The 23555-nt window shown below is 45.4% G+C and overlaps 1 protein-coding gene across 3 annotated transcripts in view; it reads right to left on the bottom strand.

Annotated features, from left to right (window-relative positions):
- Positions 1-23555, bottom strand: part of PAK4 (p21 (RAC1) activated kinase 4) — a 217645-nt gene that overhangs the window by 93695 nt on the left and 100395 nt on the right. For all 3 annotated transcript variants that reach the window (XM_078661317.1, XM_078661316.1, XM_078661318.1), the window contains exon 2: positions 16660-16884. In XM_078661317.1, coding sequence (XP_078517443.1) covers positions 16660-16863 — 204 coding nt within the window. In that variant the 5' untranslated portion in view covers positions 16864-16884. The remainder of the gene's footprint in view (positions 1-16659; positions 16885-23555) is intronic.

The following is a 23555-nucleotide window of genomic DNA, read 5'->3' as shown; positions in this document are numbered from 1 at the left end:
TAAGTGCTGAACAAATTTTGATCTCCCTTTCTCCCTACCAGAGTAAGAACATACCAGCTTCTACAAAGTAGAAGCACTGATGCAAAGTTATATGTACTCCTTCTAAGGTTCTGCTGGCCCTGTTTAGCAGCCCTACACATTTTCAGTAGGAACACAATAGTTAGTACAGCTACTCACACACAGCAAGGGGGGGGGGGGGTCATGCTACTTAAGTGACTTGCAAGAGGTAGACCTTACAGTGAACCAAAGCCAGGCTACAATCACTGCTCATCTGTACAGATAAGGGGAAAATGCACCAAACTCCTCTGGTGGTACCCACAAAGTTCATTCACCCACAAAACCTGGTCCTAGCTGAACAACTCTAGGAATATTGTTATTACGGAGGTGCCTGTATCTAGTTAAAAAGAGGGTGAGCCACACCATTCCCTGGATTTACAGTATCCAAGCAAGGTGATCATAGAAGACTGGGGTACTCAGGCTGAGTGTAAGAGGGACGGGAGCATTAATCTCCAACGTTTTGAAAATATGGTGCTGGGGTGACCACCAAAAAGAATCTTGTTTCCCTTCCCCCTTTTTGACTATATGCTTTTTCCTATTCCTATCCAGTTCTTATCCTTTTATGGTTCCCCTATTTGTGTAGGACTCAACTGGCCCAACGCTGCATAAATACAGTTTTTAAAATGGTAAGTTAAAACATCCTACCTTAAATGACTAGCAGTTGCGAGTTGTTTCCCCACTAAGAATACATAGAAGCAGTAAGTATCCCAATTCATCAAAAACAATTATACGTCAGCATACCCAAAATGCCTTCCGGTAACATCACATAGGATGAATTTCAACAATGAACACCTCAAGTATCCATGTGGTCCTGGGTCTAAGACTTATCCACTCAACCAACAATTCCTTGCAGCAGTGAATGACAAAACCCATTGGCTTAAGATTCATTGGAGCGCTGACTAGCCCCATTCACACAGAATTCACTGCAGCAATGAATCCCCATCACCAGTTCAATAGTATCTAGTGCCACTAACCAGAATGAGCTGCTTCAGTGGCTAGCTCATGACAGTAAGAGTTGCTTCCAAATTGTACTATCCTGAAGTATGCTGGACATTTTAGGGCAGAAATTAACCGGGATAACATGGGAAGCTTGCAGCAATTTCTAGTAAATACTACCTGGGTTTCCCTGAATGCGTAACTATCCAGAATTACTCAGGACGTACTACCACAGGTGCTGGCTATCACAACCTAGAAATGAGTGAATAAGTAGTAGTCACCACCACCCAGAACATACTGCAGCTTTAACTACTTCCCAACATTCAAAATGCCTTGCAGCGGTGACTCATCCAATTAATTCATAAATGTGATGAAACCGCCAAATGCAGGACGATTTGGCACACTAACTAGTGCCAATATCCAGAATTCATTGCGGTTGTCGCTAGCCAACTTCCCAGAAAATACCTTGTAGTTGTGCCCAATCCCAATCTACACCCATCATAAGGCTTTTCCTAAACAAGGTTGTAAGAGTTCATAATGTACATTTCAGAGCCGTATTCCCACCTATGCAGCAAACAAATGCAAAGCAGGGTGGAAGAAGGAGTAGTTTCTGTCCTGTAACTCCAGTTCTGTAGTAGGGGTATCTCTGTTATAGTCATAATGTAGTGAATAGTCCCGCCCATGTGCGAGGACCCCAGCAATCAAAAATAATCTCTTAAGTTGTCAGAAAATTGCAGAACTGCAAAGACACTTAAGAGAAAATTTAAAGACAAATAATGCAGCCTATATCCACAGGCTACACTGTCCAGTACTTCAACTAGAAAATTCCACCAAAAATCCACAAACAGCAAAGCCTGTCCAGATTTCCCTTGCTTCAACAGCAAACACCCTCAGAAATGATAGAGAGGAAGGCATGGTCAGACAAGCCCCATAGGCTGCCATTATGTGGCTTAAATAGGATACTGTGCCTTTAAGAGAACTTTCCAGAACTTCTCCCAGTATCCCAGAATGCATAGCAGGTCCCTCTCACCCTCAGTTCTTTTTGAAGGCGGAACTCGCCCGACCTGTCGCATTCCTGAAATGAATATCTCTCTCCATCGGGGAGGCGGGAGGGCGCTTATGACTATAACAGAGATACCCCTACTACAGAACTGGAGTTACAGGACAGAAACTACTCCTTCTGTAGTAGGGGATCTCTGTGTATAGTCATAATCTAGTGAATAGAAAGGCAAGCCCATCCCCACACCAAAGCGGCGGTGGAGAAAAGAGAATTAACACCACTATTGTGCGAACAGATTTCGCAGCGAAGCCTGCCCAACCTGAGCGTCTGCCCTGGCATCAGTGTCCAGGCAGTAATGCTTAGCAAATGTATGAACCGACTTCCAAGTGGCCGCCTTGCAGATTTCTGCAATCGCAACATTACGGAGCAAGGCTGTCGTGGCAGCTTTGCCCCTGGTGGAATGAGCCTTAGGTTTACCTCCTAAGGTCTTATTAGCTTTTTGGTAACATAACTGTATGCAGGACACAATCCACCTAGAGATAGACTGCTTAGAGGTCGCAAGACCCGTCCTGACTGATCCATAATTGATGAACAATTGGTCAGACCTACGAATATCTTTGGTCTTATCCAGATACAATTTCAATACCCTCCTAACATCCAGGGAATGTAACGACCTTTCCGCTGGAGATGAAGGATTCTGAAAAAACGTAGGCAAAGTTATGGTCTGGTTGACATGAAAATCAGAAATAACCTTGGGAAGAAATTTAGGGTGAGTACGCATAACAACCTTAGCAGCATGAAATACAGTATAAGGTTCTTGACAACACAGAGCCTGAATTTCACTCACCCTGCGGGCCGATGTAATGGACACGAGGAACGCCGCCTTCCAGGACAGGTGCTGCAACGAAGCCTTATGAATAGGTTCAAAAGGCTCCTTCATCAACCTGGACATCACCACATTCAGTTCCCATGAAGGCGAAGGAAGCCTAACAGGAGGGAACACCTTCTTCAGGCCCTCCAAAAAATCTTTGATCACAGGGATCTGGAAGAAGGAAGTCTGCGAAGGACATTTCCTGTAGGCAGTCAAAGCAGCAAGATGAACCTTAATGGAATGGACATTAAGGCCAGACTGCGTCAACTGTAGAAGATAAGGAAGGAGGACATCTTCCTTACATGTCGTCGGATCATAGTTCTTGGACTTGCACCAGATACAAAATCTCTTCCACTTGTACGCATAAGAAGTCCTAGTGGAAGGTCTCTTAGACTCCTTCAGTATGTCCATACAATCTGCAGGGAGATTCAAATGACCATATTGCACTATCTCAGGAGCCATGCCGCCAAACTCAAAGACGAGAGGTTGGGGTGCAACAACAGCCCCCCGAACTTCATGAGAAGGTCCGGCCTGCACGGCAGTTGAATGTGAGGAAGGAGAGACCGGTGAAGCAGGTCCGTGAACCACCACTGCCTGGGCCATTCCGGGGCAATCAGTATCATCCGCGCCCTGGATCGGGACAGCTTGATGAGAACCGTCGGAATCAGGGGAATGGGTGGAAAAGCATACAGAAAGCCGTTCGACCAGTTGATCCATAACGCATTCCCCAGCGTCCCCGGCTGGTAGTACCTGGAGGCGAAGTCTCGGCATTTGCTGTTTTCGGCGGTGGCGAACAGATCTACGTCTAGAGTTCCCCACCATGCGAAGACTTCTCCTAGTACTTCGTCGTTTATAACCCATTCGTGGTTTTCCTGGATCAGTCTGCTCAGCGCGTCTGCCTGAACATTCTGCACACCTGGCAGGTGGGTAGCCGTTATCGTCAGTCCTCGAGCCAGAAGCCAGTGCCAGATCGCCTGCGCCTCCTGCGACAGAGTGCGCGATCTCGAGCCCCCCTGCTTGTTGAGGTAATACATCGTGGTCGTATTGTCCGTCTGTACAAGTAGAGAGAGTTGGTCTGGAAGGACGGGTGAAAGGCCTTCAGTGCCAAGTGAACAGCTCCGAGTTCCAGGAAATTGATGTGGTACGTGGACTCCGTCGGGGACCACGTCCCTTGAATTTGCAGGTCTCCGGAGTGCGCTCCCCATCCCTGGACAGAAGCATCCGTCACGATAGTCTGAGTGGGAATGTCCTTGTGGAAGGGAACCCCTCTGAGGAGATTCTCCGCTGAACACCACCACCTCAGAGACTGAAGAGCATGCAGAGATAGACGTATCTTGTCGTCCCAAGATCCTCTACTCTGATCCCACTGATCCTCCAAGCACTCTTGCAACGGTCTCATGTGCAGCCGTGCATGGGGCGTGAGGAAGATACACGAGGCCATCGATCCTAGTAGAGATGACACCGTCCTCACCGTCGTAGATGGAGTGGTCATAAGAGCCTGAGCCTTCCGAAGGAGTGATAATCGTCGCTCTTCCGAAGGAGACACGCTTGCTGACAGCGTATTGATGGAGGCTCCCAAGTACTGTATGCACTGGACTGGAGTCGGTACCGACTTGGACATGTTGATGTGCAACCCCAGCTTGTTCAAGAGAACGCACGTCTTCTGGAAGTGCGCTTGCGCTTCCGTGAAGGAGGAGGCCTTGATCAACCAGTCGTCCAGGTACGGGTAGACAAACACCTTGTTCCTCCTCAGGTGTGCAGCTACCACCGCCATGCACTTTGAGAATGTTCTCGGCGCAGACTTCAGTCCGAATGGCAGTGCTGTGCATTGATAGTGATTGGCGCCGACTTGGAACCGCAGGAACTTCCTGTGTTTGTGTGCAATGGGCACATGGAAGTATGCATCCTGGAGGTCTATGGCACACAGCCAGTCTCCCCGTTGCAGCTGAGGATAAATCTGATGCAACGACAGCATGCGAAACTTCTCTCTGCGAATCCACTTGTTTGCTTGCCGCAAATCCAGAATGGGCCTGAACTCGTTCTTGTCCTTTTTGCGAACCAGAAAGAACCGGGAGTACAGACCTCTTCCTCTTTGAGACAGAGGTACGTCTTCTATCGCCCTTTTCCTTAACAGGATATCGCCCTCCACCTGGAGCTCGCGCAGTTGATACTGCGAGCTGACCGGAGGGCTTGATGGAGGCGGGCTGGTGAACCGAAGACTGTATCCATTGCAAACAATATTCAGCACCCACTTGTCCTGAGTAATTTTTCTCCACTCTGCCAGAAAAGATTGAATGCTTCCCCCCACCGGAGCGGGTAACAGTTGCAGGGGAATTAAGCGCTCAGGGCCTAGACCCGGCCTGGCCTTTAGTCGCTGGAGTCGACTGATGGCCGCCTCTGCCTCTCTGGCGCTTCTGGAACGGTCTTCTGAACTGCTGCTGCTGTTGTTGCTGCTGTTGTCCAGAAGACTGACCACGCCCTCTGCCTTGACCACCGAACCGACGGTGGAACGGGCGGTACGACTTCTTGGTCTCCTTGGGCTTCTCCAAACCCACCGCTGTGAGCGTTTCGGCCTCCGCCTTCATGCGGGCCATTTCATCATCAGCGTGCTTCCCGAACAGGGTTTCGCCGGAGAATGGGAGATTGGTAACCCTTTGTTGAGCGTCCGGTTTCAGAGACGTAAGGTGGAGCCATGCATGTCTTCGCTGGTTAATTCCGTGGCAGAAACCATGCGCCGCCAGCAGAGAAGAGTCGGCTGCAGCGCTGATGACTTGATTCGCCACCAACATCCCTTCGTTCATCACCTCTTGGAAGTCTTCCCGCGTGTCCCGCGGTAGGAGCTCCACAAACTGTTGAAGGGATTCCCAGAGGGCTCTGTCATATCGACCCAACAAGGCAGTGGCACTAGCGGCCTTCATTGATGTCGCCGAAGTCCCACAAACTCTTCTCCCAGACGAATCCAACCACCTAGATTCCTTATCCGGCGGAACTGTGGATGAAGGCGTGGTGGCATGCTGTTTGCGCACCGCCGTCACAATCACCGAATCCGGAGGGGGCTCCACCCTTAGAAAGGCCGGGTCAGAGTCCGGAGCCCGGTACTTCTTCTGCAGTCTCGAGGGTGCCGCCTTAGTCACCGCTGGGGTGAGAAAAAGATCCATGGCCGGTTCTTCCAGACCCGGCACTAGTGGCAGTAAGGGCCGAGACAAATGCTTCTGGTGTAGCGTCTCGAAGATGACTGATGTCTTGGGAGTGGGCACCGTCAAAGTAATGCCCAATTTCGCCGCACCACGTAACAGCACGTCCTGGAAGGACACCAGATCATCAATCGGTGAAACCCTCGTGTCTGGCGAATCTGACAAGGTCAGGGAATAGTCCCTGGTCCCTGACGACCTGGTCCGGGAACGAGACCTGTGCCTCCTGTGGCGCCGTCTAGCTCGGGTGGAAGACCTGTTGCGCGAACGTTCCCTTCTCCTGGAACGGGAGCGCGACCTCCCAGTACGTGGGCGCTCCACCGGTTTCCATGGAGGCGTCTTCCGTGGCCTATCTTGGGGCTTCGGAGTAGGTGTCCACTTAGGAGGTGTCGGAAGCAGACAGCAGCGACACCGACCTCGGTGGCCTGACAGGAGGCCTCTCCGGCAAAGGCGCGGGCCCATGAGGTGGGACCGGCGGCAGAGGTTGCCCCGCAGGGGGTAGCAGAGGAAGTGGAGGTAGCGGCGGATTAACCGGAGGAACCTCCTTCGGTAGAGGTGGGGGGAGTCGCAGGCCTTGGCGGTGTATATATCACCGAGTACACCGAGCCCGGTGACTTCTTCGGGGGAGGAGCCTGTTACCCAGACCCTCCAGAGCGTGAGCGACGCCTCCGACGTCCTTCCCCAGATCCAGCGTGACTTTTCGCGCCAGAATCCCTTCTGCGCCGCTTAGGGGAGGCGGAGATCCTCGGGGATGCTGATCTCTTCCTGCTCGACGTCGAGCGTCGTTTTTCAGGTGTGGAACGACGACCCCTCGACGTCGAGTGCTTCTTCCTCGACGACGACCGTCGCCCCCTCGACGACGAACGGTCCGACCTCGACGGCGAGCGTCGACTCTTCCTTCTCGTCGACCGTTTCCTCACAGTCCTCGACGTCGAGGAGCCCCTCGACGGCGATCTGCTTGAAGGCGACCGGCGGTGTCGCTTCGACGGCGAGCGCCGGTGCCTCCGTCGTCGACGGCGATGCCTCGATTCCGACGTCGACGACGCCGTCGGCGGTGACTTAGACGGAGGCCTACCCAGGCCTCTCGACGTCTATCTTCCACGCTGTCTCGACCCGGAGCCCCGGGGAGAAGGGGAACACACCGTCGTCATCCCTCTCGACGTCGTCGTCGATGCAATCGACGTCGACGAGACCGGGACCTTTTGCTGGACTTCCTGCCTCCGGGGAGCCCCCCAGAGGCCTCAGCAGAGGGAGCCTTGCCAGCCTGCCCAAACCCACCTGCAGCCTGCAGTCGCCTCTCCTCCAGGCCTTGGAGCCTAATTCTCAGCCTTTCCCTCAGGGTCCTTGTAGAAAAGGTCTGGCAGATGTCACAATTTTCAGGGACATGCTCTTCAGGGAGGCAAAGAATGCAGACGTCGTGTGGATCAGACTTGGCCTTCTTCCTTCCACATGCTGGCACTTGTCAAATAAAGCAGGCGTTTTAGGTCCCTAAAAAGCCTGAACAAACACACAGAAGTGAAAGGAAACACCAAGTAGCAACTGAAAACACTTTTAAATCCAAAAAGTGTACAAAACTCCAATAAACCCTTGAAAAAGGGAGAGCTCAATGCACCAGGGTCCTGTACGCAGGAGCCGGAAAAAAGAACTGAGGGTGAGAGGGACCTGCTATGCATTCTGGGATACTGGGAGAAGTTCTGGAAAGTTCTCTTAAAGTCACAGTATACTATTTAAGCCACATAATGGCAGCCTATGGGGCTTGTCTGTCCATGCCTTCCTCTCTATCATTTCTGAGGGTGTTTGCTGTTGAAGCAAGGGAAATCTGGACAGGCTTTGCTGTTTGTGGATTTTTGGTGGAATTTTCTAGTTGAAGTACTGGACAGTGTAGCCTGTGGATATAGGCTGCCTTATTTGTCTTTAAATTTTCTCTTAAGTGTCTTTGCAGTTCTGCAATTTTCTGACAACTTAAGAGATTATTTTTGATTGCCGGGGTCCTCGCACATGGGCGGGACTATTCACTAGATTATGACTATACACAGAGATTCCCTACTACAGAACCACCATGACAGTCAACAAAAATGGCAAAGATGATTCCGTCTAATAGAGCCTAATAAAGACTAGAGAGCGAAGCAATTAAAGATTGGAGAAAAGTGTCCATCTCCTAGAAAAGTGGGACGCGAGGTAACCCCAACGTTTTATGTCTTTTTTTATGTTTATTTCTATATCTACATGGGGGTGGGAATGTACACACAATTTTTAAGGAAGGCTAACATTGGAGAATGACCAGTATTACTCAAACACTGTTTAGGAGAAGATAGTTCATCACACCTGTGTTATTCGATGGTTGGGTCCGGGGTCTTCCAGTTATTGCATGGAACATGGTGGGAAGAATGGGACCAGCACTGCAGTGTTTTGTAGAATAAATATGATTGAGTTGGGTGCTATAGAGATGCAGAACCACAAACACCATTTTGTGGGGAAAGAATTGTGTAGTGTTTTTCTTAAATGGAACAATACAGTGTTTTATCTAAGAGAAGCGAGTGTTTGTTTTGGGTGGGGCCAGCGTTCTTAATGTTAATTATTTCCATGAACATTAGTCCGCAAACCAAAACCAAATTATGTCTGAGTTCGGTAAGAGTACCTGTGATTCAGCACCATGTATTTACTATTGAGAATAATTTCCAGTGATTAACACGACACAAGACTGTTTGTTGACTGAAGAGTCTAAATCTAACTTATTCAGAGATGTGTCAAAATATGAGCCAAATATATTGACCATGAAGAAAAAAGGGGCAAACACGTGTTTCACGACTATGAGTTTGCTACATTATCGAGGAGTAATATTAAATATTATAAAATTAGCCAAATGTCAAACTGGTCTTTGGTCAATTTCTGTGTAACAAAAAAAATTCAAACAAAAATAGAAAAAAATTAATAACATTCTATACGCACTCATACTGCATATAAAAAAACACTTGAAATTATTCTCAACAGTAAATACATGGTGTCTCACTTACAGACCTCCGCCAAAGTCTGGTTTTGGGTTCATAATTTTTTGTGTTAAGGGGTAGGTACTACAAAGTTCTCGATGTCTGATCTGTGACTACTTATGCCTTTTCCCCTACTTTTGTTTCGTATTACGTCACAAACATTTGTGGTTTTTGGAGGCCAGAGTCGACAGAGCATCATATTACATGCCAGGGTTATTTTCTAGTCCAAGGGCGAGAATTATGCACTGAACCTCTGTGCAGCACTCCACACCAGAGTTTTCGAAAACATAACAAATATGTGGTTAGAAGGCATGTCCTTGTACTGTAGAAAGCCAGTCCACCACCACTACAGCTCGAGCCTATCTCCTATACACTACGAGTACGTCAGTATTTTATACTATCAAACATTCTCTTTCACAATTTTTTTGAGACATTAGGCATAATACTGGAAATTTTATCATTTCCATGTCCCAGGGCTGAGCAGATCGCTAATACTATGGACAAGGTTGGTGCCCCTTCCAATAAGAGAACTGAATGCTGGCTGGAAATCGCTCAAGAACATGGTAGGCTGTAGACTGTGTGACTATCGCTGGACCCACTTACTCTGCTGCTATCCGACATTACACAATGCCCTCCGTACACTCCTGAGGCCAATCTCTTTACAACCTGGAACACAATATGGCACAGAGGCTCAAAACATTCTATTTTCCTTGGAAACAGTAACAGACAATGCCAAATGTGGAAAATTCATACATCTGGACATAGCTAAAGGACAAATTGACGGAAATCACACCTCAACTGCCGGACTCTGACCCCCTTCTAGCAGTGAGGGGCCCAGTGCGCAATGAGCCCAGTACTAAGAACTTAGCACATTCACTTAATTTGGTTTTAGTACAAATGTCAAAAGCATTGAAATATATTCATGTATGCACAAAAGTTTTATACCGTTTTCCCTAGCATACAACTTTTTAGCTTGCGATTGTTGATATTTTTGTAATGGTTTTAAGTAATCATGCAATAACGTTTATTTTTTAATCTGCTGAGCAGAACGCAGATGCGCCTTAGTGTTTGGTGTCATCCTTGCAACACCTTAAAGTAGATTTTACTAACTGGGAACCAAAACACTAATCAGAATCGACTCAGACGCAGGTTTATCTCGGAGGTTGCCTCGCCATCTTTCAATAAAATAAAATAAAAAAATCACATCTTAAGAGCAGCAAAAAGCAATTAAATTATTAATTATAAAAAACACTCAGTTTGTACCTCTCTAACACAGACTTCAGACTAGCCATCAAAATCTCTCACAAGCTAACCAAAGGCTCATATGGATATCTTCAATTTTCACCTACACTTACCCCAAGCCACCCAAACCAATGTTGCCTACCTGATATGGGAAGCTAACTGACCGACTTTGTGTGAAGACCAGAGTCACATAATGAACTATTGTCATATAAAAGGGACAGCACATCAACTAAGCAGTCTACGTAGTAGACAAACTGGTTGTGCACTCTGAAAGGCACACAATCGGTCCACACAATGCCAAACTGCTTAAAAAGTCCCTCAAAACAACTTGTAGAATGTTTGGAAACGGGCCATTTATAGAACTATCCGATATTACAAGAATCTCTTCCCCGTTTAATCAGCACAACCTGTTTTTCTAACATCAGAAAGGGTGGGTGAAACTATATTCTCCTCGAAATTCCCAAACAACTATATTTTGAATTGTCAAGCTCTCCAAAGATCCAACCCCTCTAATGTATGCACTGCTCCATTGCACCGCGTCTAGTCCTCAATACCGTTTTAATTCTACATACTGCTGATGTGAACCACTTGGTCCTTAGCATATGATCTATGTGTTGTAATTAATCTGATGCAGCATTTCCCAGACTGCGGGTTGCGATCCACAAGTGAGTCCCATTCAGATTTTTTGGGGTTGTAAAAGTCCAAGCAACAAATAAGGATACCTTTAAATTATGTATTTATCTTGTCATATTTGCTGTGCTTCAAAGACAGAACAAATATCTGGCTAAATCTTCTGAAATAATTGTGGTTTCTTTTTTAACATAAGGACTGGTGTTTACAAACTCTTTTCACTTTGCAGTTAGCGAAATAAAGTATTTGATAATCTTGCAGAGGTACAGGGTGTGTGAAAGGCTAAAGGATGTTATTTTTTCTAACACTACACAATGTAACTACTGGTAAATGAACTGTACACATTCATCAGTTAGGAAAGCAAAAAAGGAAGTACTATTTTAATAGGATCATAACAAATCAAAACACTTTAGTTGGTGATACACAAATAATAAATATTAAATAAAACCCAATTTCCATATATTATCACCTGTATTAAATATCATTTTATCAGTAAACTGTATGTGCAAATTTAGGGCCATGTCAATGAAAAATGTACTGTATGTAAATGGCAGTGCGCTACCACACAATGGTTTAGTTGCATTAAAAAAGTAATAATAAATCAAATTAAACAATCACCCACCTCATGTCCGCTAAAGCTAGGTGGTCTTGAAAGTCTGTCCTACTTGAAATTGGGATGTGGTTTTACATGTTTGGTAAGCACTCATCTGGTGTAACAAGGCATGACTTACTCACTGGATACAAAGCCAGGAATCAGGGTGAGATTAATGGGTGGAATCAAGACTGCAGACTATTTAAAGTATTCATGCCGGATCCATTCTGGGCATGAAATATGAACCTCGCATTTTGTTTTTCTCTCAAACCAAGCTCTCTGATCCAAGGATTTTCAACCTACAAGTCCAGCTAAACCAGTTATTGTTTTTTATCTTGCAATCTTTCTTTGGCCGTTTCCACAACAACATTGACTGGGCCAACTCTGCGTCTGCTGCTGCTGATCTCAGCACGATGCTTGCCCTGGCTGGCTACGAACCACAAGAGAATGAAGCTGCTTCCTGCTTGGGGCGTTTTCTCATGATATGCTGCATTTATTTCTCTGTGCACACACTAAGAGAATCGTAGGCCTGTGCCTTCCTGTCTATCCATGGTATTGAATGTTGAGGCATTTAAATTCAATCATATATATAATAATCAAAAACACAGAACTGGCATGGATGGGGTTTTGCTTCATACCTCACAACTTAATAACAAAGGTCAGAAAGACATTGTGAATCCAAAAAGCTGTTTGGGCCTGCCTCGGAGAGAACGTTTAGCGGCATCAATGATAAAGGCATATATATTTTCACTCTTCCTCGGTCGGTCAGATAAGTTAGGTCCCCAACTCAGGCAGACTCCATCATGTCCGCACTAACTCAGTGTAGAAAGGAGAGTTCCCAGTTTGTCCTGTAATCAGTAACTGCATCTACTGGGGTTAGCTTTCAAGTAACTCTGATAAGTGTTCTTCCCAGATCAGATTCCTGATCGCCACAGTCCAGAAGAAATGCCCACTTTCTCAACTGGAAAAAATTCAGGCCCTAGTAACTAGGACTGCATGCTCACTTAAGATCTCTTATTTGACAAATGCATTTACTCTAGGACATTGCCTCCTCCCAGTGTGATGTAAAATACATGTTTTTCTTAAATACTTGGCTAAAGCGGTTATTTAGAAGGAGGCTCTAAATGAAACACTAACATTTGGGAGTTCCTAGGATCTCTTAGAGCTCAAGCTTCAAGCCTTTTGCTCCCTGGTACTGCCCATCCTATAAACGTCGGCACTTCCCCTAATTTTGGTTTGTGGTAGTCACTACTCTTTAATAGTGTGACTCCTCATCCACTTCACTCCTTAGTAACTCAAACCCCTCCAACGCCTGGCACATTCCTCGACCACGGCTGTCAGGAGTCGTTTGGTATCACTGCTCAAGGCATTCACTCTACTGCCAGACTGGGCGCAATCATTCCTCTTATTTATTTAACTGATGCTTTGCTAGCTTCATGGAGCCATTTATAGGGTGCCTTATGCTTGCCAACTTCTAAACATATCATTTCCAATGCCATAACATGTTTTGCCACTAACCTGTAGCCATTCCGGTTGCCTCGGATACTACCTTTCTTCTACATCCCTGTTCTAGCCCGATGTACTCTTCCCATCGATTTCTCTCTCATTTAACCCTTTACCTATCCAAATACAATGCAGTTAGGTTTATGGAACTCGCTCTCCTCTCTGTTCCTGACTAAATCTAATGCACCCCCCCCCCGATATTCTTTCTCCTGTAAAAGTTGGCTTCTAGTGCTCCCGCCTAGAAAAGGAACACCTCTTAAATTGTGTTACTTAACTTTTCAGTCACATCTGCAAGGTCAACTACAATACACTACTGAAGACACTGGAACAACGCATGAGTTTCAGAGGCAAGGTCTTGGGCTGATCACTTCCTGCCTAGTGGTGAAAATCAGGTATTGCACCTCAACACAGTCTCTACGTACAATCAGCCTCAATAGTAACAAAACAAATAGATACATTTAGTCTTCGGTCTAACAACGAAATACTTCAGTGCCACTGTGCACCAATACAACGATACACTAAATCTTAAAATGTCGCCTTAAACGGGCGTCTAAAACCTATGAAACTGCATTTCGCAATTACAAGTCTGAATGTTAGAATGTTTCCTCCACCTAAAGCAACGGAAACATGTATGTATCCTCCTACCAATCAAAAGAAAATTCCTCCATTCTGAACTCATTCAACCTGAAGGGTTTCTCCCATCACACCACTCTCTATTGCAAAATCCCTAGGGCTCATGTTAGATTCGCACCACACTCACATTCTGAGTGTCAAAGGGGAAAGCCTACCAACTTTCAGCTACAAGCTCTGAGGAAAATCTGTCATCTCATTCCCTGAACATCTCATAACAGCAGTATACTGATTTGTCATATTCAGATTGAATTATTGCAAATCCGTTCTAGCCAGGGACGATTTTTCCTCTATACTCCCACTCAAAGATAACATTTGCTTAGCAGCCATGATTATACTCTGAAAACAGGTTCCACCATATCCCTCGCACACCTCAAGACCAAAACTTGCTTCTGAAAGATGCAAGATTCAAACTAAGCTCCTCTCCCACAAGGACATAAAACATAATAGGAAGCACTGTTCCTAGAAGTGACCCAATTTAAAAACACAAACCGCAAGAAAACAATTATTCTCAGGACAGCGGATTGAAATTCCCTTATCCATCTTAGAACGCTAACCCCATTTATCTTCTTCGGGAAACACCACAAACCACACCTACTCAAATAGTTCCTCAACTAAAATCAAGATCTTCAACATTAAATTAAGACATTATCTTTCAAGTTCTACTCTCCAACATCAGCTGTTTGTTTCAAGTTGACATGGTCATGTTGATCCCTTGCCCACATTTTGATCTAACCCTGCTATTTGTTACATTTACACGTAAAGTGCCTTAATTTGTGCTCTAGAAAGTTCAAACAAATAAACAAATGGCATTTACCCACCTCCCTTAATAGTGCTCTCACTCCATTCAACCAGAGTACTCCCTATACACTTTGCCTCCTTACACTTCCAACATCTGCCCACAACTGCCGCTCAGTCCGTTTTTCTCTTGCATTTCACCTTTTAATCCTTAACAAGTGTGAGATCATTTCACACTATATTTTGCCATTTTGGAAACTTCTGAATACCTTGCACCACACAAAACTGGCTGTATTTCTATTGTTATTGAGTTTCTTTATTGTGTTTATTCTCCAACACTACTATTTTTACTGAAAAGCACGAATTAACAAGCACTTCATGAATCTGTTATTTTTAACCGTTCAGATGGGCCAATGAGTTAAACTCTGGCTTCTGGAATAAGATTTGCATGTTAAGGACTAGGATTCCTGCTAGGCCGACTCTGCCTTTCATACTTCCATCATTGGTAACTTGGTTACCATTGAATTTGGTAAGAAGCAACCCATCTAAATTAAAGGCTTTGCAAGAGCAGAAAGGTGGTGTAAGGCGTTGTATGAAACAATGTATAATATAAAACAATGTTAGTGCTTCCCAGCCAGATTTACCATCTGTCAAATGTAACCGTATTCCCTTACAGAATCATGTCTTACAAGTATATGCAGAAGGGAACACTTATGATCCCCTTACAGCAGCAACGCCGAGGCTCCTCAAATGCTGAATGTCTGAGCTGAGGCGTATTAAAAAAAAAAGCACCTTCTTCTGCCATGTTAACCATGTGTGCAGGGTACAACCCCGACACAATCATTGCATGGCGTTTTAATAGCATTAGTAACTGAAATAGCCTAAACCCCCAACGCTGTTCTTTGACCGAAATTTGAATGCCTTTATTAAAACACCTGTGAACGCTGAAGATTTAGTTTTCTCTGCTTTTGCTAGTTCAATTAGCTGTACAACATATTTTGTTTTGCCACCTTCTTGAACGTCGATTGAAAGGTTTGTGGTGTGCAAAAATGTTGCTTTGGGACATCCATGTAAAAATTGTTACCTCTGCTGTGAATTTATGTCCCGTTCATCCTTGTTAACCCATTCTTCTTTATTCCACTGGACATTCTCCACTTTCCCAATTCTTCGTTTTCACCCTTATATATCCTGTGCTGACCCCTGCCACAAGGTCTTGCAAGACAGTTTGTTTTTTACTTATCCACTATGTGGTTGGTGCCTTTACTGTCCAATCACACACCGACTTCTATGCTTTTCTCTTACCTACCGGTGCTCTCCTCCACTAGCCTCAGTTTGTGCCCTCATCACCCCTCCCTGCATACATCCTCACAACCTCCCTGTGTGCCCTTCTCATGTCTCACTGTATCTACTTCACCAGCTTCACTGTGTGCCCTGCGCTCACTACCACTGCTCTTCCCCATCACCCTTTTCATCTGCCCTCCGTGCCCTTTTCTCTAAATTCCTTTCCCATCTTCTTTCCCCTTGATCTTCATCATGTGCATGGCTCCTCTATTACCGCTGGTTCTAGGTGTCATTTTCTTCTCTGCACCACAACCTGGCTTCAAAAACATCGACAAAGCCATTAGATCTAGTATAGACAAGACCTATTGGCTTTGTAAATGCTTCTTCCTCTTTACACTCTTGTAGCACCGCTTCATCTCCATATAGGGCTATCTTTCGTCACTTGTTAGTCATTAGCATGGCACTGCAACAGTCCTTGGTAGATGACCGTCGCTTTATTGCATCCTACCCATTTGACACTATAGTCCCCAGCTAAATCCCCATGTAAATATAAGAGATTACCACAATTTCATTTTTCAATTTAATGTTCTCCCACTTAGAAGAGAGTCGGAGTGCCGTAAATCAAATTCCTGGCACAGTGCCATTCAGTTTCATCCCGGGCACGCGGCTGTTCAGCTCGATTCCAGGCACTGGGACATTTGGTTTGTGTCCTGGCACTGTTCCAGATTACTCACTTCAAAATCGCTTCCTCCTCCCTTGTTGCTGGGCCTGCCTCCCCTCCAGCAGGATTTGCTCCATCTTCTAATACACACCCCTCTTAACCCTCCAAAGGACAAGCCTTCTTTCCTGCTCATGCTCTCCCCACTTCTGAATTTCCTATGCTTCTTGGCACCAACTCTTATGGCGACTCATCTGTGGTTAATCCAACGGTAAAGTCTATTTAATGCAAGCGTGGGTGGATGTCAGCTTTATTGCAAGAGTAAAGAAAACGTTTAAGGTACCTTCTGCTTGCCATGCTGGATGGTGGTGATGCAGGCGGGGTCCACCAGGGGCTTTGGTCGTTTGGCATACTCCTCGATGATGCCCTGCCATTGCCGTGGCAGCCCAGTGAACTTCTGCTCCTGCTCATCAAAGCCTGTATGTACTCGGTGCTCAAAATTAGAAGGCGCTGAGATCTCTACGCGTTTTTTCTTCTTGCCGAACATGTTGTAGGGACACAACTATGCCTGTAAGAGAAGAGAAGTGTAAATAAATTAAGAAACAGGTCACACCAACAATATGATGAAAGAAGCTAACAGTCAGTCTATGGCGAAGCAATGCTATAGGCTTGAGCGAAGTAAAGAGGATGGCTGTAGGACCCGGACATAGGCCACAGAGTTTAAAGGAGTGGAGACTTGGATTTGACAAACCTGTACAAATGAGTTGGGGCGACCATGCCGGCAACAGTGGAGAGGCTGCAAGTATGCAACAGTGCTTGAGAATTAAAACCTCAAAAGTAAGCACCAAACGTAAATTAATGAAATGCCTTAGAATGAGAAAGAGTTGGCCTGTTCAGAACTATGTATAACAAAAACAACCAAATCTCTGAAAAGTAGGTAATAAAGATGAGGCAACTGGTTAATCCCATGACTTCACTCCCACATTGTAGATTTCTTCACCGACAGCCATCAAAACAAATTTCATGGCATCAGATTGCTAATAGATTTTATTTAATGAAACAACACTTATGATACGTTGGAAATTACACTCTAGCCTTCCAAGGACACCACTGCAAACAAGAGACAGGAAGGGGATATTATTGACATTTTAAAACAGTACTGACAAATCCAAGAGATTTAGCTAAATTGTTGTGTTTCCCTTTTGGGAGAGGGCCAGGTGCCAAGACATTCACTCACTGTGGGATCCAGAAAATGCTTGTTGAAGGGCCTGCCTTGTTGTTGCTAAAGGAAACAGTTTGACAAAGTGAGGTAACTTGTTGAGCTCCTATACAAAAAACACACCGCTTTACAATGCTCTTTATTATAAGCATTACAGAACTACAACCTGCACTTATTACAACATTATGCATAGGACAGGCTGTGTAAGGTTTTGTGTGGGAAAAAAAGGCAGCTTGAGATCTTATTGGAAAGAGTAAAGGTGATTAATTTTAAGCGAAGGTCATTTAATATAAGCAATAACAAACCACACAAAGGCCATTTTAACTACCTGTCTCACAAACGTATTCAAAGCATATGGGATTATTTGAAACCCACCATGAACTAAATTACTTCGAGATCCTTCTGTGATTTTACTCAAGTGAATGTATGAGAGAATGGTCCATTTCCATATGGTTTTAAACAGTTTAATGTGGGAGCAAAGGTAAGTTTTTTATCTGTCAAAAAACCCAGGCTCTTGGATTGATCATGAGTGATTGTTCTCCAAAGAATAGGGGATTTTGCATTGCTGATAAGTTACTACTGTAGTGTTTGCTTTGGTGTTGTGGATATTGGTCAGTGGTGTTACTAAGAGTGTACTGTTAATGTTGTAGTGCTATAGTTACATTTGTTCTAGTCTAGCATTGTGCTAGTGAAAGCTGCGATGGTGGTGCATGTGGTTTTTGACGTGGTGGCACCAGCTCTAAGCAACAGACATAGTAGAGTAGCAGGGCTTGGAGGTTGTTAATAACCTACAAAAGACTACTGCGTTCCTTACTGTGCCAACGAGTACATATAGGGTATGTATTTGGCATGAGCACATTGAGATTAACACAAATAACCTACATAAGGGCAGAAGTGGTATTACAGCACGATCTACAGCTACAGTAAGGAACATAAACCGGAGAAGTTGACTAAAGCATTTATAATTTGATGCTAATTTTTAAGATATGATCAGTGAAGTGGGACAAATACACAAGTTACATGGCAAATCCCAAGATGGACTTGTTAAATGTTGGATGTGATCTGCGTTTTATGTATTCTTCTTCTACAGTTTCATGACATGGGTCTTAGACTAATTTTCACAGACTAACAGACCTTAATTTTTCCTATGAAACAGCTAGGGAAAGTACTTAAAAGTTGATCGTGTACCTTCTATTTATAAATTTCCTACAAAGCTTTGCTCAGATGCCAGGCAATCAAACCCTACAAAAATGCAACGGAAGTGATAAGCATAGTTCTTTGCCACCTCAAATACTGGATAAGCTTCTGAATGCTAGAGTATAGCTGATCAGCTTAGTCACCAGAAGGACTAATTATCTAAATGCTAGAGGACTGGACACTCGGACCACTGATGATAATCATCTAGCGCTCACAATTACCACCTTCCAGCATTCAGAAGACGCACCATGTGATATAACTATGCCCTCAAAGACTAGTCTTAAAGGGGAAAAACATTCAGTCCTGTGCGCCTTGACCAAAATGTGGAGACTAAAAAAACGGAGACCTGTGAATGCCATTAAATGAAGAAATGATTGTTCACAAGGTTTCTAGACAGCTTGAGGGACAGTTTCCACAAAAAGGATAACAAACCAATTTAGCAAATGCACTGACCGCTCCAGAAGATATTCCACAAGACCAGACAGGGTATAAGGAGGAAAGCATGCATTCCTGCTGCACCTTTTTGTTCATGAAGGGACCCAGCACTGCTGCCAAGACGATGGGGGAAGCAGCAACTACTGTTGGCTGTCCCGCACATGCAGTGAGGTGTAGGTGTGTGTATGTGTTTATCCTGCCCTGATGTGTGTTCACAGTAACTGATGTCAGAGGTATACCGCTTTTATGTAAGAGGGAAGTGAAACACTGCTGATACTAATACTGAGTGCGATTCTGTGGGGAAGCTTGTACTCCTGCAATCTCCTAGGTTCCTATTCTGTGAGTGAAGGAAACTTGTACTGTTTGCTAACACTGGTTTACCTATTCAATACATGAAGAAAGCTTCTACAGCTACTGACTGTGCTTTACCAGTTGTATGTGTGCAACCAACTTTACGCACTACCTGCGTTGCGCCAGTTTTGAGTTTGCATGTCATCGATGACCGATTTTTATCCGATGAGCGTGCTTTTGTATTGTATCTGCATTTATATAGAGCTTACTTACTAGGCGGTGAAGCGTTTTTTTGGGCGAGTAGCACGCTACTCCAGAATGGCACGCTTGCACTGATGATGCTAATACTATGTACTCCTGTGTGGGAGATAAACCAAGGAAGCCTCTATTGCTAACTGCACTTAACCTGTTGTATGTGTGATGGAAGCTAGCACAGCTGTGGTCCTTGATGTATAGTTCTGGCTGTATGAGAGAAAGGAGTATATGCTGCCTGTGTTCCACCGGTTGTCTCTAATCAGAGTCTGCACTGCTAGTACTTATGCGGTATACTACTTTTAGAGTGCCAATTAAATGTCTACCCCGCCTGTGCGCGGGAAAGCCTAGTACAGTAGCCGCCCACATTAGCATTTGGAAGGTAAGCGTGCCCGGCCTCCTTTGCAAACTCTTTTTGTTAAACAAAGGTCTTCAGATTCCTCCTCTAACTTGCATATTTTAAAACTAAGAAAGATCACATCTTTCTTTCCGCGGATGTCGCCCTCCCCTGCCTTGGCAGCACCATCTGGCGCTTCAACCATCGTCCAGTTGCAATACAAGCAGCACAGTGCTCGCTCCGAGGGCGGCCAACTTCCCTGAAAACAAACACACTTTGAACACATGATCGAGATGCCCTCTTGAAAGAGAGAACGAATGGCGTCTGGCCACGAAGCAGTGGGACAAGGTGGCGGGAGAGGTTCGAGGTGGAAACTGACGAATCTCTGGAATAGAATGCAAATTCTGACTCACTGAAGACAGAGGAGCACGCGCCACGGCCTCACCATCACCTGCTGCAAGCAGACGTGTCTCTCAACCATGGCCTGCACCTGCTCTCAGTCATTCTGCATAGATAGTACGCAAGAACTATGCTTTAGATTAGGGAATGGCGGGTAGCACGATGCATTCACACATTCACCTGAGACCACCACCACTGCCGCAACCCTACAAGTTAACAACTAAAGGAGACATGCGTTAGGACAAAGCATGCGACTCGAGTCCCACCCGCCAGCCCTGAAGGCTCTGTCCCCCATAAAATTCCCGGGTAAGGACGACCTAGCACTTGCTCTTTCCTGAAATCCGAATGATCACCCTCCTCCTAGAGTCCTAGTGAAAAACGCAAACAGACCTGTTTACCTGACACAAACACAGTGACTCCACTGGTGAGTAAGGGTGGGAGAGGATAGAAACTACGAAGGCGAACCCACAAGCAGGAACCATTATGCGAAAGAAAACCATTCACAAAATGTCTACGCAAACGTGAAAACAATGCCCTCAGGGGAAAAAAACTCTGCTCTCACAAAGAATGCATTAACGAAAACTCAGATAAAGAAGCGCGCGCCTACGCATTTGAGAAGGGAATGTTTGCTGTACAGAGTTCAAGTTACTCGTTGTAATGATTACCGAAATCACAGCAAACTCCTTTATTATTAGGCTGCGTGTGGTTTCCTGACTTCGGGCAAACAGAAACCCCGGAGGCGATTCGGCCACGCCCGAAACAGCTCGTTACCTTCCAATATTCCTGTCGACTCAACCGGACGCAAGCATTTTGCTTTCTGAGGAAACGAAAAAATAACTTATAAGAATGGACTAAAAGCAAAGGTAGCTGGTGAGTGGTCGAGGAGAAATGGGGGCTATTGACTAGAAGTCTATGTGAGTAACTTGGACTTGCACTTCATGACAATGTGAAGATTAAAATATATCCAGACTGAGGGGACATAGCACATAAAGACATGAAACGGGAAATGGCTTGACCACATGAAGAGTTTCAGGATTTCATTGAGGTCCGCTATTTAACCCTTTTTCTTTTTTTTCCATTTAATTTACTTCAACCTCCCACATGGATGCAAAGCATCGAACTTGCACAAAGGAAGAAGGTAACGTAGGAGGCTGCTATGGAATGAATATTAACTGGCTGTGTAACAGATACTTCTGCCTCCAAAAAGAAGATTGGGGTACGCCTTTTGGATGAGGCAGACACCGAGTATAATTTCAGAATACACGCTTTCAAAGCATATGTGTCCACAGAAGGGAAAACAAAAACACTGTCAAAGCCAATGGGTTTCCCCTTTGTGACCTAGCCAATTGCTTTTAGCTATACTGCAGAGCATCCTTGATGCGGTGCAGCATGGCTAAAGTAAATAAATATCCTTTCTTGCGACCACCAGCGACATTTTGTAGGCATGTGCACCGACAAAAAATGATGTCACTTTTTTTAGGTCGAGACTAGCGTAGGCTGCGCGCATGCGCATTCTTGCTTCGAGACTTCATGTCTCAGAGTAGTGAGGGTAAACCCCGCCCCTCTTCTCCATTGGCTGGCCTCCTAATCGGCGGCCAGCCATTGGAGAAGAGGTCTCTGTGACATCATTGTCTCGCTGTAAGCCCTGTCCTTTTCGATTGAGGGGCGTGTTTTTTTCGTTTCTTTCTCTAAAGAAAAACACGCCCCCAGTCTGAAAAGGACGGGGCTTACAGTTCCTTATCTTCTTTATGGGGCCATCTGTTTCGCCCCATAAAGAAGATCAGGAACCTTTTACCACAGCAGTAAGTCGGCAGGCAAAGAGAAAATTACGACGTCACGTCCAGCGCTTGTTGAGATGAGAGGACAGACAGGCGTATCTTGGGATGGGGCAGGCATGGAATGTGATCAGGTCTGCAGCAGAAGAATGATACTCACACATAATCTGTCAAGCAACACGACTGGGGAAAGCATGCGCCAAAATATGCAAAGATTACCAGACGCTTCCCGCGAGCGCTTCAAGTCAGTGTTATAAGCCCGGTAAAGCTGTATCTTTTGACTTAATAGCCCCTTCTCGCCGATTCCTGTCACAGAGTCACCGCAGTCACTTAATCCTGCCTCTGACAAAAAGAGCACACACCCACAACCACTCACCAAATGACTTCGGCGGCTCCGACTCCCCTGGGATCTGTCTTTCCATCCGCCTCGCCTCCGCGCTATTGGAATATGCTAATCCCGCGAGAGGGCCCGAGACCAGGCTCGTGCGCGCACGAGGGCCTTTTTGGATGTGACCCGCGAACCCTGGCGAATTAGCTGCCAGCCCCAGAGAGAGACCTGCCGCGGGCCGCGCCTCAGACGAAGGGACCGGCAGTATCCTCATCATTTTCTTGCGCATAGCCAGCTGCCGGCCGGGGACTTCCCAGACTGGATTTAATTGATTGCGGTTTTGATTGGCAGCACCTGAAATGGAAGACCTAGCTGCTGCCACAACAAAAGAAGATCCGACAGACGGCACCTCATGAAAGGATGGGGCGGCGCCAGGACGGTTTATGCAATAGCACCGCGCACACGTTCATACTTTCACCGACGCTCTCATGTTAGTTGTCAAGAAAAGACTCCAAAGCGTCTTTTTCCGAATTATTTCATATTTGGGCGAGCAGGTGCGTCATAACAATAGAGATATTGTTAGCAAGCATGCAAAGAAGCAAACAGTTTCTATAAGCCTGATGTACCTTTTGCTTACAAGTCACAACATTTTTTTTTATTTAGAGGCAAAGAAAAACCCATGCTTATGATAAAGACAAAACAATTTGACCTCGCCTCATCCGAGTCTCTCTTGCCCCTAACCAATACTCCATTGCTGCGTGGACCATCCAGCCCTTCTGATAAGCAGCCTGCTATTGTTAAAAATACAGTTGGGAACTTAAGGTCTCTTTGCTTTTAAATGCTAGGTAATTCTCCTTTATCCTCTGGGGCACGTGTTTTAGGCAGTTTGTGGGCTTATGCTTTTGTTCTATATGTGGAATGGGGTATCATCTGCATACAGCAGAAATTGTAGTTTGTTTTGGACAGTTATCTGTGCTGTCACCTAAACATAGTGAAATATAGCAAC

Source organism: Lissotriton helveticus, chromosome 9 (genome assembly GCF_964261635.1).
Source record: "Lissotriton helveticus chromosome 9, aLisHel1.1, whole genome shotgun sequence".
NCBI classification, from domain to species: domain Eukaryota; kingdom Metazoa; phylum Chordata; class Amphibia; order Caudata; family Salamandridae; genus Lissotriton; species Lissotriton helveticus.
This window is presented reverse-complemented; position numbering and strand designations above follow the sequence as displayed.